We start from the raw sequence: 15,609 nt of genomic DNA on the forward strand, positions 1-15,609 counted from the left end.
TCTTTCGGGTATTCGAGTGTCAAGGCAATGCAAGAATAATATTAAGACTTCCATCTACTATACAATATTTTTCAAATTCACAACACGACACAGTCAAGTTTTTACTATAATAAGTAAAATCAACAAACAATAACATACTCGTAACATCTATGAAAGAAAAAAAAATTACCCATATTACTTTTTAATCTTATTATATAATAGTAAACTTAAAAATAATAAGAGTAACATAATTGATCTTATGCCTTTTGTGTTTAGAAGTAAAATAAACTAAATAATAACTCTTAACTAAACTAAAATGGTAATGTAAAGGAAAGGATAACCAATTTGATGCCAACAAAACATATAGGTCATTAATCTAATGATTTTTCATATTCCTCTACAAATGCTTGTGGATAAATTTAAAAAACGTAAGATGAAACAAAAATAAAGATCTAAAGAATCAAACCTACATTAATTAGATCTATAAATTATTGTTGTCGATCTACAATTGTATAAGCATATGTCACGAATATACAACACTTATCAACATTTTTTAAATAACGTGTCAAAAAACTACGTTTTTCCATTTTACTGAGTTTTGTTTTAACCATGTATAATAACAGACTTTTACACACAGTTTTTATCTTCGCCTAAGTCAAAATTTCCAAATCCACTCTTATATACCATTAAATATATCAAACTTGTCAAAATTTCCTGATTTATACATTTTACATGGTTTTGTTGTTAAAAGTGTAAAATAAACAATAATTAATACTCATTTTGTAGTAGTAACGGTAGTGAAAAAACACAAAAGCTTGAATTTTTTAGGCTAAAACCTAAAGAAGGAAAATATAAAGTTTAGTTTCTAAATTGAAATGAAAAAATTATTTATTAGAGAATTTGATATCTCTATTAAAATGGTATTTATAAATTCACTTAAGAGAATATCGGATGATAAAATAGTGCCTAGATTTAGATGTGATACTTTAACATTTTATATAAGATATCCTTTTTATTTTGTTAATTTTTCCTTATGATAATTGTAATTTACATTTATTACTCTAATAAAATATGTATGTATTCATATAACCATTAAACTACATGACAATATTGTAAAATGTGACTAATAGTCTTATGCAATGTAAGGATAAGTCAAATCTATGTTCAGTTCTTAATCATCTTTCTAAAGAAATATGGTTATCTTTTGTTTCAAACCATCACATAATACAATAATTGTAAATTTTACCAGTTGTTTATAGAAATATAAATCATACGAATGGGGTGAAAGCCCAATGGTACCACCATCATGTGACCACATGGGTTCACAGATGAAGACTGGAGGTCACATGTTCAAAACTTGTCAACGGCAAGTGGAGAAACTATATCCTGTGTTCCCATGTGTGAGGATGGTTACTTTTTGGGCATGTGTTCTAAGCGGTGTTTGCTCTGGGTACTAAAATGATGCATGAGACCAGAAGGTTTCCATCCATTTACCCTTTTTTTAGAAACATAAAATCATAAAACTTATGTTTTTTTTTCTATTAAAGATATTGGTAGTATTAGTTTATATCTAAAGTGATTGCAAATGCGATAGTGTTCATCGATTTTTTTTAATTTGTTGAATTAACCCATTTTAGGATGATATAAATTAACTTAGACATATTTTGCATCATTATATTAATTAATACATTTCAACATCTTCTTTTATCAACATTTGTCAATATATGATATCATGAAATGATAAACATGTCAATAATTATATATTTACCCGCGTATTACGCGGGTCAATAATCTAGTTTAAAATAAATTAGTGTTCTTTATTATTGTATTTTTCTTAGTTTTTACATTTATTTTGTATTTTTTTTAATAAAAATTTTAATATAGTTAAAACTTAGATCATAAACATAATTTTAATAATAATAATAATATAAATAAATGATTGGCAAGTTTAAACTAAATATATTAAAATAAAATTGTACATAAAATAAAATACTAGTAGTGCCCCATGTGAAAAGATTTTTTGTAAGGCATTAATTAAAGAATGATGTCTTATACATTGTGGTGTATAATTCTCAAAAACGGTGTATTAAACTTGACTCTCGATATGATAGTGTCTTGAAAATGCAGTGTTGCCATCTAATTTGCCTGTAAACATGTGCCAATCATGAGATGGTCCTTTTTTCCTGGATGTCAAAACACAGCCACCAGCCAGTTTACCACACCTGCAGCCTTGAATATTATATATTATCTTGAAAACTTGCTTATCATATTCTTAATCTACACATAAGCAGCCATTTAACAAGTCTAATCATTATCGAAAAAGCAAAGAGACAGAAAATGACATTAGGGGTTCATTATTTATCACATGATCCCTACTAAAACTCTTTAGAGATGAGGTGTCGAGGTTTCTTTGGTTGAAAAGAGAATAACGATGAATGGCTGGCACGAAAGCATGGAATTGTTTAGGGGATTTAATTTTGATGTACTTTTTTGTTTATTAACTTTAGATCTGACTTTGTGTTTATATACATTTATATATACATTTATATATGATATATATATAAGATGACAGTGACATCTGGCAGTTTGAGGCTTAAAATATAGTCATAGTGCCTCGAGACTTACTATCATCGTAGCCCTCCTATTTTTATTTTTTTGTCTTTCTAACATTCACATAGTCACATACCAATGGAACATCATCAGTTTCCTAAAATAGAAAGTTTCCTCAACAAAGAAACAATGCTTTCTTACGTTCAGGAGACTGCAAAAGGGTCACAAACTGTCGCCAATCCAAATATGTGGAATGGTCTTAATGAGCTTAGTTTTCATGCAATTGGTAATGGTGCCGGTTCAACGACAATAGCATCATCATCGCCTATGGATGGATTTCCTTCTTATTTTCTTGAAACTTTCCCACAACATAACCAACTTTCACAAGCCCACGAATCATCATTGCCTACTTCATTAACTAACACCTCAAGGGTCCAGAACCTAAGCCTCCTTTTGAGCAAACCCAAGTCTGCAACCAGTATGCAGCCAATTTCTAGTGATTATTGGTTGAGGACTATAAAAACTCAATCAATGAAGTATACAGGGAAACGAATTGTTGATACTGGACTAAAAAGTACTTCCATTTGTTCACCAGGGAAGCTGTTTAGAGGAGTAAGACAGAGACATTGGGGAAAATGGGTAGCAGAGATTCGACTACCAAGAAACCGGACAAGAGTTTGGCTTGGGACTTTTGAAACAGCTGAAGAAGCCGCCTTTGCATATGACACAGCCGCTTATTTGTTACGAGGTGATCATGCACACTTAAACTTCCCAGATATGAAGAACCAGTTAAAGGCCAACTCAGGTAATGGCAACACTAGAGCTCTACTTGAAGCAAAGTTGCAAGCTTTATCAAAGGGAAATGATCTATCATTACCTTTACCAGAAACCGGTTTATCAGAAAGTTCAACGGTAGAAAACCACATAGATTATGAATCAGGAAAAGAAAAAAGCAAGAAGCCAACAGAAGCAGGGGTATTGGATGTCGTTCAAGGGGTTCAGCTAAGTCGAATGCCATCTCTTGACATCGATATGATCTGGGATGCTCTTCTTGTTTCTGAGTCATAGTTACATATGCTCTCATACTTTGTACCTTCTCATTTCCTTTTTCTTTTCTTTTATTAGAAGGTACACAAACTTGTTGCTTCTTTGCTTTATTTTTTAATTACCCTTTTACTTAATTTTGGTTCCAAGTTTTGGTTTGGTATTGGTAGGTTTTATGTGTTGATGGACACACATCCTTACTTAAAGGTTTGACTACTTTTTATTCAATTTTATATGGATTCTTAATTGTGGAAGTCACTTTCAGTATTAGGCTTTTATCTATTGTCCCTCGAACTTTAAGCATCTTGTTGAGCTATCTGGACCCAAAGTAGGAGTGGACAGCAATCTTGACATATGAGTAGGGCAAGATGCTGTCTAAAATATACATCTAAAGATGAATCAAAATGTGTTTCCAAAGAGTATGTGTAAAATCAATGTAGAATATGAATGATAAAATGTATATACCATGTGTTATTCAATTCTGTATGCATCTATTCTACACGCATATAATAACCTTAAACTGCATACAGTTATAGGGCTTTCACTAAACATTCACTATTTAATGCAAATGCCTAGAGTTGTACAAGTAATTGTCACTGGATAGATAAGAATGGCATAACTAAACTTGACAGAATCAAACTTCATACCACTGACTTTGTTAAATTTAAGCAAAAGAATTTCATTGACCCAAAAAACGCATACTTCTACAAGAAAAATAAATGCGAGCATGAAACATAAAGCTTACTAAAATTCTAGAAAAACTAGCGATGACAGAAAACTTGAACTACTATCTCTCGTGTCAAAAAACGAAATCTTGATCAAGAAACGAAGTTCTGACCTTTTTTTTTGGCCTTCAACACCACTGCGCTTCACTTGGAGAATCTGGTGATTGCCTTTTGCTATTTGCACAGACTATTTTTTTCACTAATAACCACTGGCCTGTTTTTGAACTATTGCATCAAACTTTACTAAATTATTCTCATGGTCGTCAGCTGACTTTGAATTGCTTCCATCATTAATATCAAGAATCAATGGTTCACAAACAGAAGTCTTTCCATCCTGCTTTAATTCATTCATTTGTATATGTGCTGGTTCATTTTCAAAGATTAGTGGTTCATTCCCTTGGATGGGCGACTTATATTGATCCGGTCCATCAAGAAACCCTGACAGGTTTTTTGATGCTTTTGTATGCTCATCAAATAATATCTTCTCCTTCGGCTTCATTTCCATGTGGACATATTCAGCTCCCATTTCTGAATTTGAGTCTTTACCCGTAATTTTCTCTTCATTTTCAAAGCTGCTACTGTCATCATCAGAAAACTCGGAATTTGGCTCATTTTCATGAATTTGATGAGAACTTCCACCATTGTTATCTGTCTTTTCAACTGCCATCATAGTCGTGTCTGCCATATAATACTGTTGTTGCAAAGGCGTTGCATTGGTTAACACTTGGCCTCTATTGAAACCCTCTCTATAATGCTCCATTTCACTTCTATATCTTTCCTTATCTTTCATCGCTTTTTCTTGGTAAATCTGAAGCAATAAAAAGTTCATCAACATCAAAAAAAAAAGAAACTTTTCTTCATGTTGCATGCCCTCCAATCTAGGAGGCAATGGGTCAATTCGGGCTATTATTTAACTCTAACTGGTTAAACAAGATTGAAAAAAAACATGTGGCAGAAAGAAACTTTTCAAAAAGGCCGAACAAGCATGTAGTTTAAACGGGTCAAAAGCCATACGAAGTGTAGTTATACAACTACCATGTATTATATCATTTTTGAGATAATGAAATTTTAGTAATCAAGTTTCAAAACTATTTGTAAGATATATTGAACATTCGGACAGAATTCTCTTGTGAACACAAACCGACCCATTTAAACACGTACACAAAGTACCCGTTCACCCGTTACCAAGCACCCCCCATTTTCCAACTCTACTTACTGCCTTCTGAGACTCGTTTAGTTTGTTCCACTCTTCACCAATCATCCTGCTGATGGCTCTATCCTTGTTAGTGTGAAGTAACTTGAGCCTGGCATGCTGCTCAGCAAAAAAGAAATTATACCCACTTCTATTAGGCTTCGGGCGAGCTGGGTCCCTCTTTTTAATCTCAGATTTCTTCCTACGTCTACGTCTACGCCTAACCGTGGGCGGTCCTTGAGTTGCATCCATATTTACAACACCCTCATGATTTGGAATTTCATATGGCGAGTTTTGCACAGTTTGATAAAGAACTCCTTGTAGCTTCTCGGGACCTATAGTCACAGTACAAAGATATCCACTTTCAAATTTTCCATCAATTATTCCCGTCACTGGTAAACCTATTGGTGCTTCCTGAGAACCTGCATGATCACATTTAACAATTTTGAGTCCTAACAAACATTTAGACTAGAAAAACTTTGACATTTCCAGACCATTAGTTCATTTATATTTTGATAAACAGATTTATCATTTGATTATTAGGGGATCAAAAATCAGTCTTGTAGTAAAAGCAAGAAAACTGATTATAAGAGGGCATAACAGAATCACCCTTTATTAAGTTTGACATGTTACATTTAAAACTATGAAGAATTTACTAGAGATGATATCGACCTTTCAAAGACGACTCTTCTGATATCTTCTGCCGCTTGACTGACGCAGGTTGATTTTCTGCTGATGGAATTATTTGAGTTTCAGGTATTGGAGGCATGGGTTTATTCACCCGAGATGTTGAAGCGTTGTCAGTTGTTGTGCCCTGCCAAGTCTCTAAAGAAATCACTTGTTAAAACAGATATTCAGGACAGAAGTAACAATTACAGGAAAAAATAAAAAGGTAAAGCTGTTTGCACACACCAGTAGGAACAGGAGTCCATGCTTTTGCCTTGAAATAATAAACTTCTTCAAAGTGGTGAATCAGTGACATATAATATTTTCGTAAAATAAAAGAAGCATTTGTAGCAGAGGCTGGAAAGTCGAAGCAATTAGTAACATCCCTCCACTTCTTCTCTTCAAGAACCTGAAATTCAGTTATATCAGAATGTGGAAACAGGTAACCAAATTAGCAAGTTATTTTCCATGAAAATAAGAGGGTGTCAGATGTGCATTTTGAAAGTCAGTGCGCTACTATATAAGGATAATCAGTTGGTAATAAAATGAGCAATAGAACATACAGCTTGGATGTGCTTTTACTTTTTGACGTAGTAATTGGTGAAATGACTAAAAAGGCATTTTTACAGAAAAGGGGAAGATTTTGTGAAATGTTAGGACTCTTAAGTTATGCTAGAAAAAACATGCAGCATGTAGTCAGTTTTGTTGTGGTGGGTATCAGAATATAAGAATCGTATACAATTTGTACCAAAATAGATCATCTGTGAGTCTTAGCAGATAATCAGTTACAAAATGCAATTCCAAACATACTTTACGAAGTTTAGGAAAAGAAATAGCAAGAGCAAACAATGGTACCTTTTTAATGCCTCCACGGGAAGTGACTTCCACAAATAAGCGATGCAAGTCTAGATCCCTGCCACCAACGATAGGAATCCTACAACAAACAATGTATAAAAAGATCATCATGCAAGTCTAACTCTTAAGGGCTTAAGAAACATAAATTTAAGGTGTGTTCCATCATGTGCATTGAAAAGATATTCAGTAATCAGCATTCAATAAACGTAATGAAACAGGTAATTTAATTATAATGTTTAGATGGTCTAATTTTATAATAAAACTAGTATTAACTAAAATTCAGATAATGAGACATTTGAGTGTTTGACAAATATGACTATTTACAGAAGATTTAATAGCTAATATGACTGACCATTGCTGCGGAAAAAGAAGTATGGAAAGTATAATGGCAAAATCTCACTTGAACTTGGTCCCCAAAGCTGCATGGAATTTCCCAAGAATATCCATGAAAAGTTTAGAATTAGAAAACACATCTTCATAGTGAGCAATGGGAGGCGGATATGAATAACTCTGCATAGCTTTATCTTTGCTTGTAGCTAAACTTGTGTTGTTATCTGTAGAAGAAGATGCCGCCATTGCCGTTTTCCAACCACCACTTCCAGCAACCGAGCTGCCCTTCCCCTGTATCAACACAAAGTGTTTCCTTACTGAACACACCCAAAACAATAAAACTTCAAATGTTAACACAAAAACATGGGAGAAACAATCACATTTTCATCAAGTCATACTAATCGACATAGAATATATACCAATGGACGGTTGGGTATCCAAGTCAGGTGCCCAATGACCAATTGGGTGAACTATGTGCGAGTCTGCTGTAAAAAATAATTTACCACACCAAAATGTTCAATAGCCTGAACATGTAACATGGTAGCTTTTATCATATAAGTACAAAAGATTTAAAACAAAACCAAGGTCAAACAAAGCAGGCAGCTATAAATTCATACCAACTGTTTTCCTTAAGGATAAAAAGGTTTCACAGTCATTTATTCCTTTGAACTGAAATATACATACAGGATATAATAAATAACATCAACAGTAAAGTCTTTTTCAATTCTGAACTAATCGTTAAAAAGAACATCTCCAACGCTAACAAGTTCATAACCACACATCATGTCACATTATTAGCTTTTCATAAATATATCTCTTTTTATAAACTAATCTTCCCAATCCTATAGTAATAACACGTCAGCTTTTTATAAATCTGTTTCTTGCTATAAACTTACATTCTCAATCCTATAAACTTCTACCTGTTTATATGGGGTTTCATTATATTTTTTATGGTACAAAATGGGTATAAACTGTGATGCAAATTCTCTTTATAAGTTCATAGGTATGAACTTCCAACATTTTTGTATGGACTTTTGATATCAGCTTATCACTTCAATGAAAGGTTCATAGCATACAATGCAAATATTATAATTACAGACAATAAAAAAAAAAAGAGATATCCCATGTTTTTAAGGGCTATAACAAAAGAGAATTATTAGTTAGAACGAAAACAAGAAACAAAAGAAGCCCTATTTTAATTAAAAAAGATTTAACATTTGGCAAATAAAACAAATGGGGTTATGTTTATTTCATGTGGGTCATCCTAAGAAATTGATTAAAGTAATGAAATAATAAGAATAGATACATACAGAAATAATAACAATAATAAAGAAAAATATATTACAATATTTTTTTGTTTCAGATTGGAATGAAAAAGAATAATGAGAATAAAAAACTTACCAAAGACAGTGACATGGTGTAATTTGCAGAAATGGGATATCAAATATAAAGCTTTTGATTTTTTTTTTTAATAGAATCAAAGTGTTTGTTTGTTTGTTTGTTTGTTTGCGTAATGCGTAGTAAATTTTTTTTTTTTTATATGGATATATAATAAGGTGTATGTATCTATATATATAGATATATTTAACCTAGTAATATGATTTTGTAGAGATAATGAATCAGGATTTTGTATATTTTTGATGTGAATGATGACGAGGTTGAATTGAATGAATATTTAGTAGTTTTGTGAGATTACCAATTTGTCCTTCAAATTCAATGGTTTTAAAATATTTTGGGATTGAAATTGTCGATGAGAAGATTTCGGTTACTTTGGTAAATTTGTTAACCAAGTTATCTCATTTTTTCTTGTTCTTATCACCATTAAATGATCTAATATTTTGATGCAAAAAATAACTGCTTATAATAGGCTGTTATATGGATATCTTGTCCATACAACAACAATTTAGTTCTTTATTTTATTTATCAAGTTTAGTAAGAAAAAAAATCATATGCATTTAGCCATTTAGAACAAAAATAATTTATAACCCGCATAAAACGCGGAAAAACCATTTAAAAATAGTTAAACATGTATATATAAAAAGCTGGCAAAAAAATTAAAATTAAAAGGTATAAAAAAACTAAAAGAATAACAGAATGTAACGTAATTAGAAAAAAATATTTTCTTTGATTACGTTATTTATCTTGTATTTTAATCATTTTGTAAAAGAAAACGTAATATAATATGGAGGATCGATCATAATCATCATATTAAAAAATTAAAAATATGTAAACATGTAAATAAAAACCTCATTAAAACATGGATCAGGATTTAAAAAAGTCATTTAAAGTACGTTTCTTATATTGCTTTGTTATTAAAATATTAAACATGATTTTTGTATTAATTCGTTTGATCGCACTTAAAAGAGTGTTTCTCATTTTGTTTACAATCTATATTGCTTGCAATTTATATTACGAAAAAAATAGTGAAAAGTTGCAAAAGGTCGAAATGTATGAGGGTTTGAAAAAAATGATGGTAGTTAGAGAACTAAAATAGACTTTGACTAAAAGTCCAGTAATAAAATAATATAAGCATTTTGATCTTAGGGTGGAAGACAAAAGAGGAACTTTAATGTAATATATAGATTTTTCATTTTTTTAATTTAAATATCTCTTTTAATATATATAAAAGATATAGTAATGTAATCTCTATTTTAATTTACATTGATATTGATATTACTTTATAATAACGAGCAATAATTTTGTATTTCTTTTTAACGATTTAGATTAAACTATAAAAATTTTAGTAACAAAAGCATAGCACACCAAATTTAAATCATAGAATTCCAAACAATAATTGATTAGTATCAAACTATGTATGAGTCAAACATACATTCTGTTCTTATCAAGTTATCATAATTTTAAATGACTTTGCAACATCCGCATCATATATATAATTATCTTTTTTACTTAAATCACCTCCAAAAATAATCATCTCTCCGCTAGCTTTTGGCGCAAGGATGAAAATTCCATCTTGCGAATTTGATAAGTTACTTTTTATTATATTGAAGTAAATCATAATGTTTGTTGGAAAAAAAATATTAAATTAAAGTTATAAAAAATAAATTAGTAAGTTTTCATATGATATAAGCAAAATCCAAAGTTTAGTTATCCATCTTTCATTTTATTAATATATTAAAACATAATTGTTCTAATAATTTACCAATTATGACTTTTAATTTTCTCAAGTTTACTTTTGTTTTTTTTGGAACGTTTGAATGGTCGTTCGTCTCACTTATCGGCCCCTACGTCCTTCAGGCAGGATGCCACTCGAATTTCAGGAAACCACGGAGGGAGAAAAACCTCTTATTAATCCGCCAAATGGCAGGACGATAAATAGAAGTAAACCTTGCCCCTCAGGATTCGAACCTGGGTCTCCCCAGACCCAAAACCCTCATAAAAAAAGTGGGTTTTATTTTTTACATTACAAAATCCAATGTCATTAAACAATTATTCCATCATATGTGTTCCAAAATAAGTATTTATAATAAAAAATGATACATAGTAAATGAAATATAAAATCATTATATACATATTTATCCGATGATAATTTTACCTCCAAAGACCTTTGAAATATATTTGTGTTAAAAAATTCAGGATTTTTAGTTTTGAAAAGTAGAAATGTGGTGATAATATAGTTAATTTTACATGTTATTAAAAATGAGCATTATTTGAAACAGACTAATACATAACTCTAATCTTATCTTTGAATAGATAAAGTAATGTATTTTATAACTTTTAATTGTAAAAATAATATTTTTATAATTTTTTCTGTAACATTAAATAAATTTCTTTTGGTACATCAAATAGTATTATTATTAGTATTATTCAGTTGAGTAAATTTCTTTTGGTACATCAAATAGTATTATCATTAGTATTATTCAGTTGAGTCATTGTACTCTTGATTTTTAAAGTCCTATGATATTTATATATAAACTTAATTATGTGAATTTAGTACTCATGAGGTAAAGTGAAACGATTCAACCTAAAAATGAGAGTAATTTTTTTAAATATATATATATATATATTCGGGACTTGATAAATCCACTTTGAACCAACTTTATAATAAACCAAGATTGGTTTCATCGTTAGAGGACATTACTATTGGACATTAGACTCTAATATGTTTGAGTGGATAACTTGAACATTAAAAACAGAGTTACGGTTTAAAAGTTACGGTTGTTTGAAAATGCAGGTTTTGTGTTGAACGGGAAAAAGTTGCGGTAAACCCTTTCAAAGTTGCAGCGAACCTAAGAAGTCAATAAAAATTGACAAGGCCAAAGTTGCGGCGCAACATCTGGTTTGACAGCAACAAAACCAATTTTGACACTTGAAACCATTTGCAAACATCTCTAAGTCAACTTCAAAACTACTTAACATTTCTGATTCAAAGAAGTTTCAAACAAAATAGTAAACATAACAAAAGTGTTCATCGTTCATTTTACAACCAAACGGGTCATTTACCCAAGTTGACATCAACTAGGTGTAACATCCCAAGATTTTTAAAATAAATAAATTAACCCCTTTTGTAGTTTTAACATTAAAATAGTTTCTTAGTATTTTGTTTTTTGATATGGGGTTAATGTAGTTGGAACTTTAGCGGATAGCGGGTAAAATACCCTCAAATTTTGGGTAGGGGTGTGGCATAATAAGAAACATGCCAGCCACTTCATTCTTTTCTGACTCACATTTTCACTCTTCTATTCCCCACCTATCTTCATTTCTTCTTTGCCTCAATTCTTCATAATATGTCCTTGTTATCATCAAAGATAAATCTCTCAAATTGTAACAGTTTGGTTCTGAAGTTAGTTCATCTTGGTTTTGATCTCACTTCATCTTGATTATGATTTCACTTCATCTTGGTTGTGATCTTTCTTTGTCTAACTATAATATATATATATATATGTAAAAGACTTACTTTCGGATTGAATCCTTTCAGGCAAGTATCCCCTTTTGTTTAGTAACTAGGGTTTTGTCGAATTTCGAGACGAAATTCTTTTAATGGGGGAATGATGTAACATCTGTGAATTTTGGCCATTTGACTTTTGTTACATCCCAGTATTTTAAGGTAATAGAAAATTAACCCTTTTCGTAGTTTTGATATCTAATTAAGTTCCTAGTATTTTATTTTGAGTGAAGGGGTTAATTTAGTTGGAACTTTAGTGGCTAGCGGGTATTTTACCCACAAAATGCAAGGTGGGACGTGGCTAGCAGGGAGAAAAGCCAGCCACTATGTTGTTGATTCATGTTTTCCCACTTCAAGTTCACTTCTTTCCCTACTATCCCTTTTGTCTCAAAATTCTTCCATTGTCCATGCAATTGAATCTTCATTCATAAATTTAAGAATTTCAATCCTGCAACTATATCAACAATCATCTCCTATTGTGTTAGAATTGTGATTTGGGGCTTTCTTGGAGGTGGTGGTGACCGATTCTTTAAGGAAGAAAAAGAGGAAGAATTCCAATTTGAAAACCCTAATTCTTTGTTTCCCATTCTTGAGGTATAGATTTCATAACCCTAGTTTGATTTGTCATTAAAATTAGGGTTCTTAGCCTTAGAGTTGGGGTTTTTGCTTTTGGGGTATTCAAGTAAAACTCTAACTAAATTTGAATGATATATGGATTATTGATTGAAAGAATTTGTTGTTAGTGAGAATCCCCTTGGTAAGAATCTCATGGTGTTTGGCTAGTATTTATAAAATAAAGCTTTATTTTGAGAAATTAAAGATTGGTTGGAAAGTGTTTAGTAGCCAAACACCATAATCTTAGAGTTGTTGAATGTAAGTAGTTGAGTCATGGAACTCATAGATGATATGTGATTACTCTTGTATAGGTGTTGAAGATTAAATTGTTGATCTTGTAGCCTTGTTGTGTCAACTAGCCAAGTTTAAGGTGAGTGTATATGCATATAATCATGTTCTTGTTACTAGAGGTCATAGGTGGGTAAATTCCTATGACCCATTTGATAGTTGTTTGTTAGAACTAGTAGGTGGGTAAATTCCTACTAGTCAATTTGTTTATAAGAGCTAGTAGGTGAGTAAATTCCTACTAGCCAAATTATCCATGGCCATGTTGAAAATGAATGTATGTTGTTTGAAATGTATGAAAAGGCTAGCTTGCTAGGCTTATATGGTGCTTGATGCACAAAGTTGAAATGACATGATTATGATTATATGTGTATGCATTCACTAAGCGTTGCTTATGTTTTAGTTGTTTAACTCTCTTATAGGAGTTGGTAGTAGCAAAGGTAAGGAAGTGATCAAGTGAAGTTAGAATTTGGAAGCTCTTGCCTTTTTGAAAGGTTGGCATTTTGGATAATTTGGGTAGATGACCCCTTTTGGTACCCATTGGCTTTTGATACATGTTCTTTGGTCAAATTATTTTGGATGAACTTCTGAAAAGTTGTAGTTGCGTTGGAAACTTTAGTAATGGTAGAATTTGTAACTAACTTGACAATTACCCAAGTTGGGTTATTGAACCGCTTGGGAAATTTTGTAGTCAAAAGTCTTGTAAAAAGGAATGATTTCAATGTATGGGTGATTTATATGCTCTAAAGGTCATGTTTTGGTATTCGGAAATGTTAAAGTTGAAATGGCGTTTTGGGTTTAACATTTAGAGTTAAGTGCGGGAAAACCTGATTTTGAACAAGTGGTTTGCTGCAGGTAGCCCCCACTGCGCCGCAGTGGGAGCCTGTTTTAGCTCACTGCGCCGCAGTGGGCTTTGGTTATTTGTTGCCGAGAGATATCACTGCGCCGCAGTGGGTGTGTCCTGCCCCACTGCGCCGCAGTGAGTTCTCTTTCACTTAGACAGAGATTTTCCACTGCGCTGCAGTGGAGGTGTCTCGCCTCACTGCGCCGCAGTGGACTTTAAAAAAAAAAAAAAAAATTTCTTTCGATTTTCTTTAAGGAGGATTGGGTCGTTACATTTTTGGTATTAGAGCCATGGTTCAAGGGATTTAGGTTTTGATCTTTTAGTTAAGATGCCTAGACTTGAACCATAGGAAAATTTGACTTTGACTTTGACCTTAGGTTTGAATGTTTTATGTTGAGAGTTGAAGTGTTTCGTAAGATTGGTTTAAAATGAAATAGTTTATGATAGTAATAGAGCCGGCCTATTATCGATCATAAGCTATTATGTTTTAAGTTAAACTTACCAAATACGGAAATGACCGGACATGGAGGTTTGGGGGTGCTACAGACCAATTAGTGAATGAAGTGTGTTATTGATAAGCTTCTCGAATTGTGTAGTATGGCTTCATCTCAAGATGAAGACAGATCGAGTCACGGCAAGAACAAAAGTGTGTTGATTGAGGAACTTAGTCATGATTTTATTAGTGAACAAATCGAAAAGGCTTTGGAGAACTTCTCTCCATTTATCGTTAAAAAGTTAAACGAGACCCTTGAGGGCGCAATGAGTGATTCGATCGCGATCAAGATAAGAGAAGAAGTTGCATCCGCGGTACAAGAGGAGTTTGATAAACGATTTCCGAAGGAAAAAGTACCGGAAAATCAAGACGCTGAGGAACGTCCAAGGCCAAAGAATGAGAAGCCTTATGATCTTAAGAGCTTCACCATTGCTAACCCGCCCAAATACAATGGGGATCCTGACCCGATTGTGAGCACAAGGTGGGTAAATGAGGTTGAGGGAGCCTTCCGCATCACAAAGACTCCACCGGAAGACAAGACCTTATATGGGTTAAGCTTGTTGTGTGATAGGGCTAAGCTATGGTGGGATGGAGAGATTGTTAAAAGAGGTGAGGATGCAACGGTGGGTATGGAATGGGCCGATTTCAAAGTGGCCTTCTTTAAAGAATTTCGATCAGAAGTCGATGTGACTAGGCTTAGAAGCGAGTTTATGAATGACTCGCAAGGCACTTTAAATGTAAACGAGTTTCGGGTACAATTTCTGGACAAAGCTTAATTTTGTCCGGAATATTTGAAAGACGATCGGTTGTTAAAGGAGCATTTTTATCGCAAACTTTGCAAGAGCATTCGAGAGAGGATTACGTTACTTCAAATCGAATCGTTTACACAATTGGTTGATGTGGCTAGGTGGCATGAGGTTGAGCACGGTATGCCGGATGATGAGACCCCCAAGAGAAAGACGGAACAAAGTAACTCTCCAAACAAGAAGTTCCGGTCTAGTGGTAGTTCGGGGGGTGGTTCGAATAGGAAGAACATTCCCACTTGCAACAATTGTGGGAAGCATCATTCCGGAGTTTGTTTATTACCATCTAAGAAAGGATGCTTCAATTGTGGACAACCGGGTCACA

General features: G+C 32.6%; 2 protein-coding genes across 2 annotated transcripts; one reads left to right on the forward strand and one right to left on the reverse strand.

Annotated features, from left to right (window-relative positions):
• The first annotated feature begins 2,577 nt into the window (after positions 1–2,577).
• Positions 2,578–3,781, forward strand: LOC122605982 (ethylene-responsive transcription factor ERF062-like). The gene has a single exon (XM_043778945.1). The coding sequence runs from the start codon at positions 2,668–2,670 to the stop codon at positions 3,595–3,597; it is 930 nt and encodes a 309-aa protein (XP_043634880.1). The 5' UTR covers positions 2,578–2,667; the 3' UTR covers positions 3,598–3,781.
• A 408-nt stretch (positions 3,782–4,189) lies between these two features.
• LOC122605291 (high mobility group B protein 15-like) lies at positions 4,190–7,932 on the reverse strand. The gene is made up of 7 exons (XM_043778201.1): positions 7,761–7,932; positions 7,412–7,632; positions 7,012–7,090; positions 6,403–6,565; positions 6,163–6,315; positions 5,515–5,912; positions 4,190–5,106 (listed from the first exon to the last, which is right to left on the reverse strand). The coding sequence occupies exons 2-7, from the start codon at positions 7,585–7,587 to the stop codon at positions 4,498–4,500; spliced, it is 1,578 nt and encodes a 525-aa protein (XP_043634136.1). The 5' UTR covers positions 7,588–7,632; positions 7,761–7,932; the 3' UTR covers positions 4,190–4,497.
• Between the last annotated feature and the right edge of the window lie 7,677 nt (positions 7,933–15,609).

Source organism: Erigeron canadensis, chromosome 6 (assembly GCF_010389155.1).
Source record: "Erigeron canadensis isolate Cc75 chromosome 6, C_canadensis_v1, whole genome shotgun sequence".
NCBI classification, from domain to species: Eukaryota; Viridiplantae; Streptophyta; class Magnoliopsida; order Asterales; family Asteraceae; genus Erigeron; species Erigeron canadensis.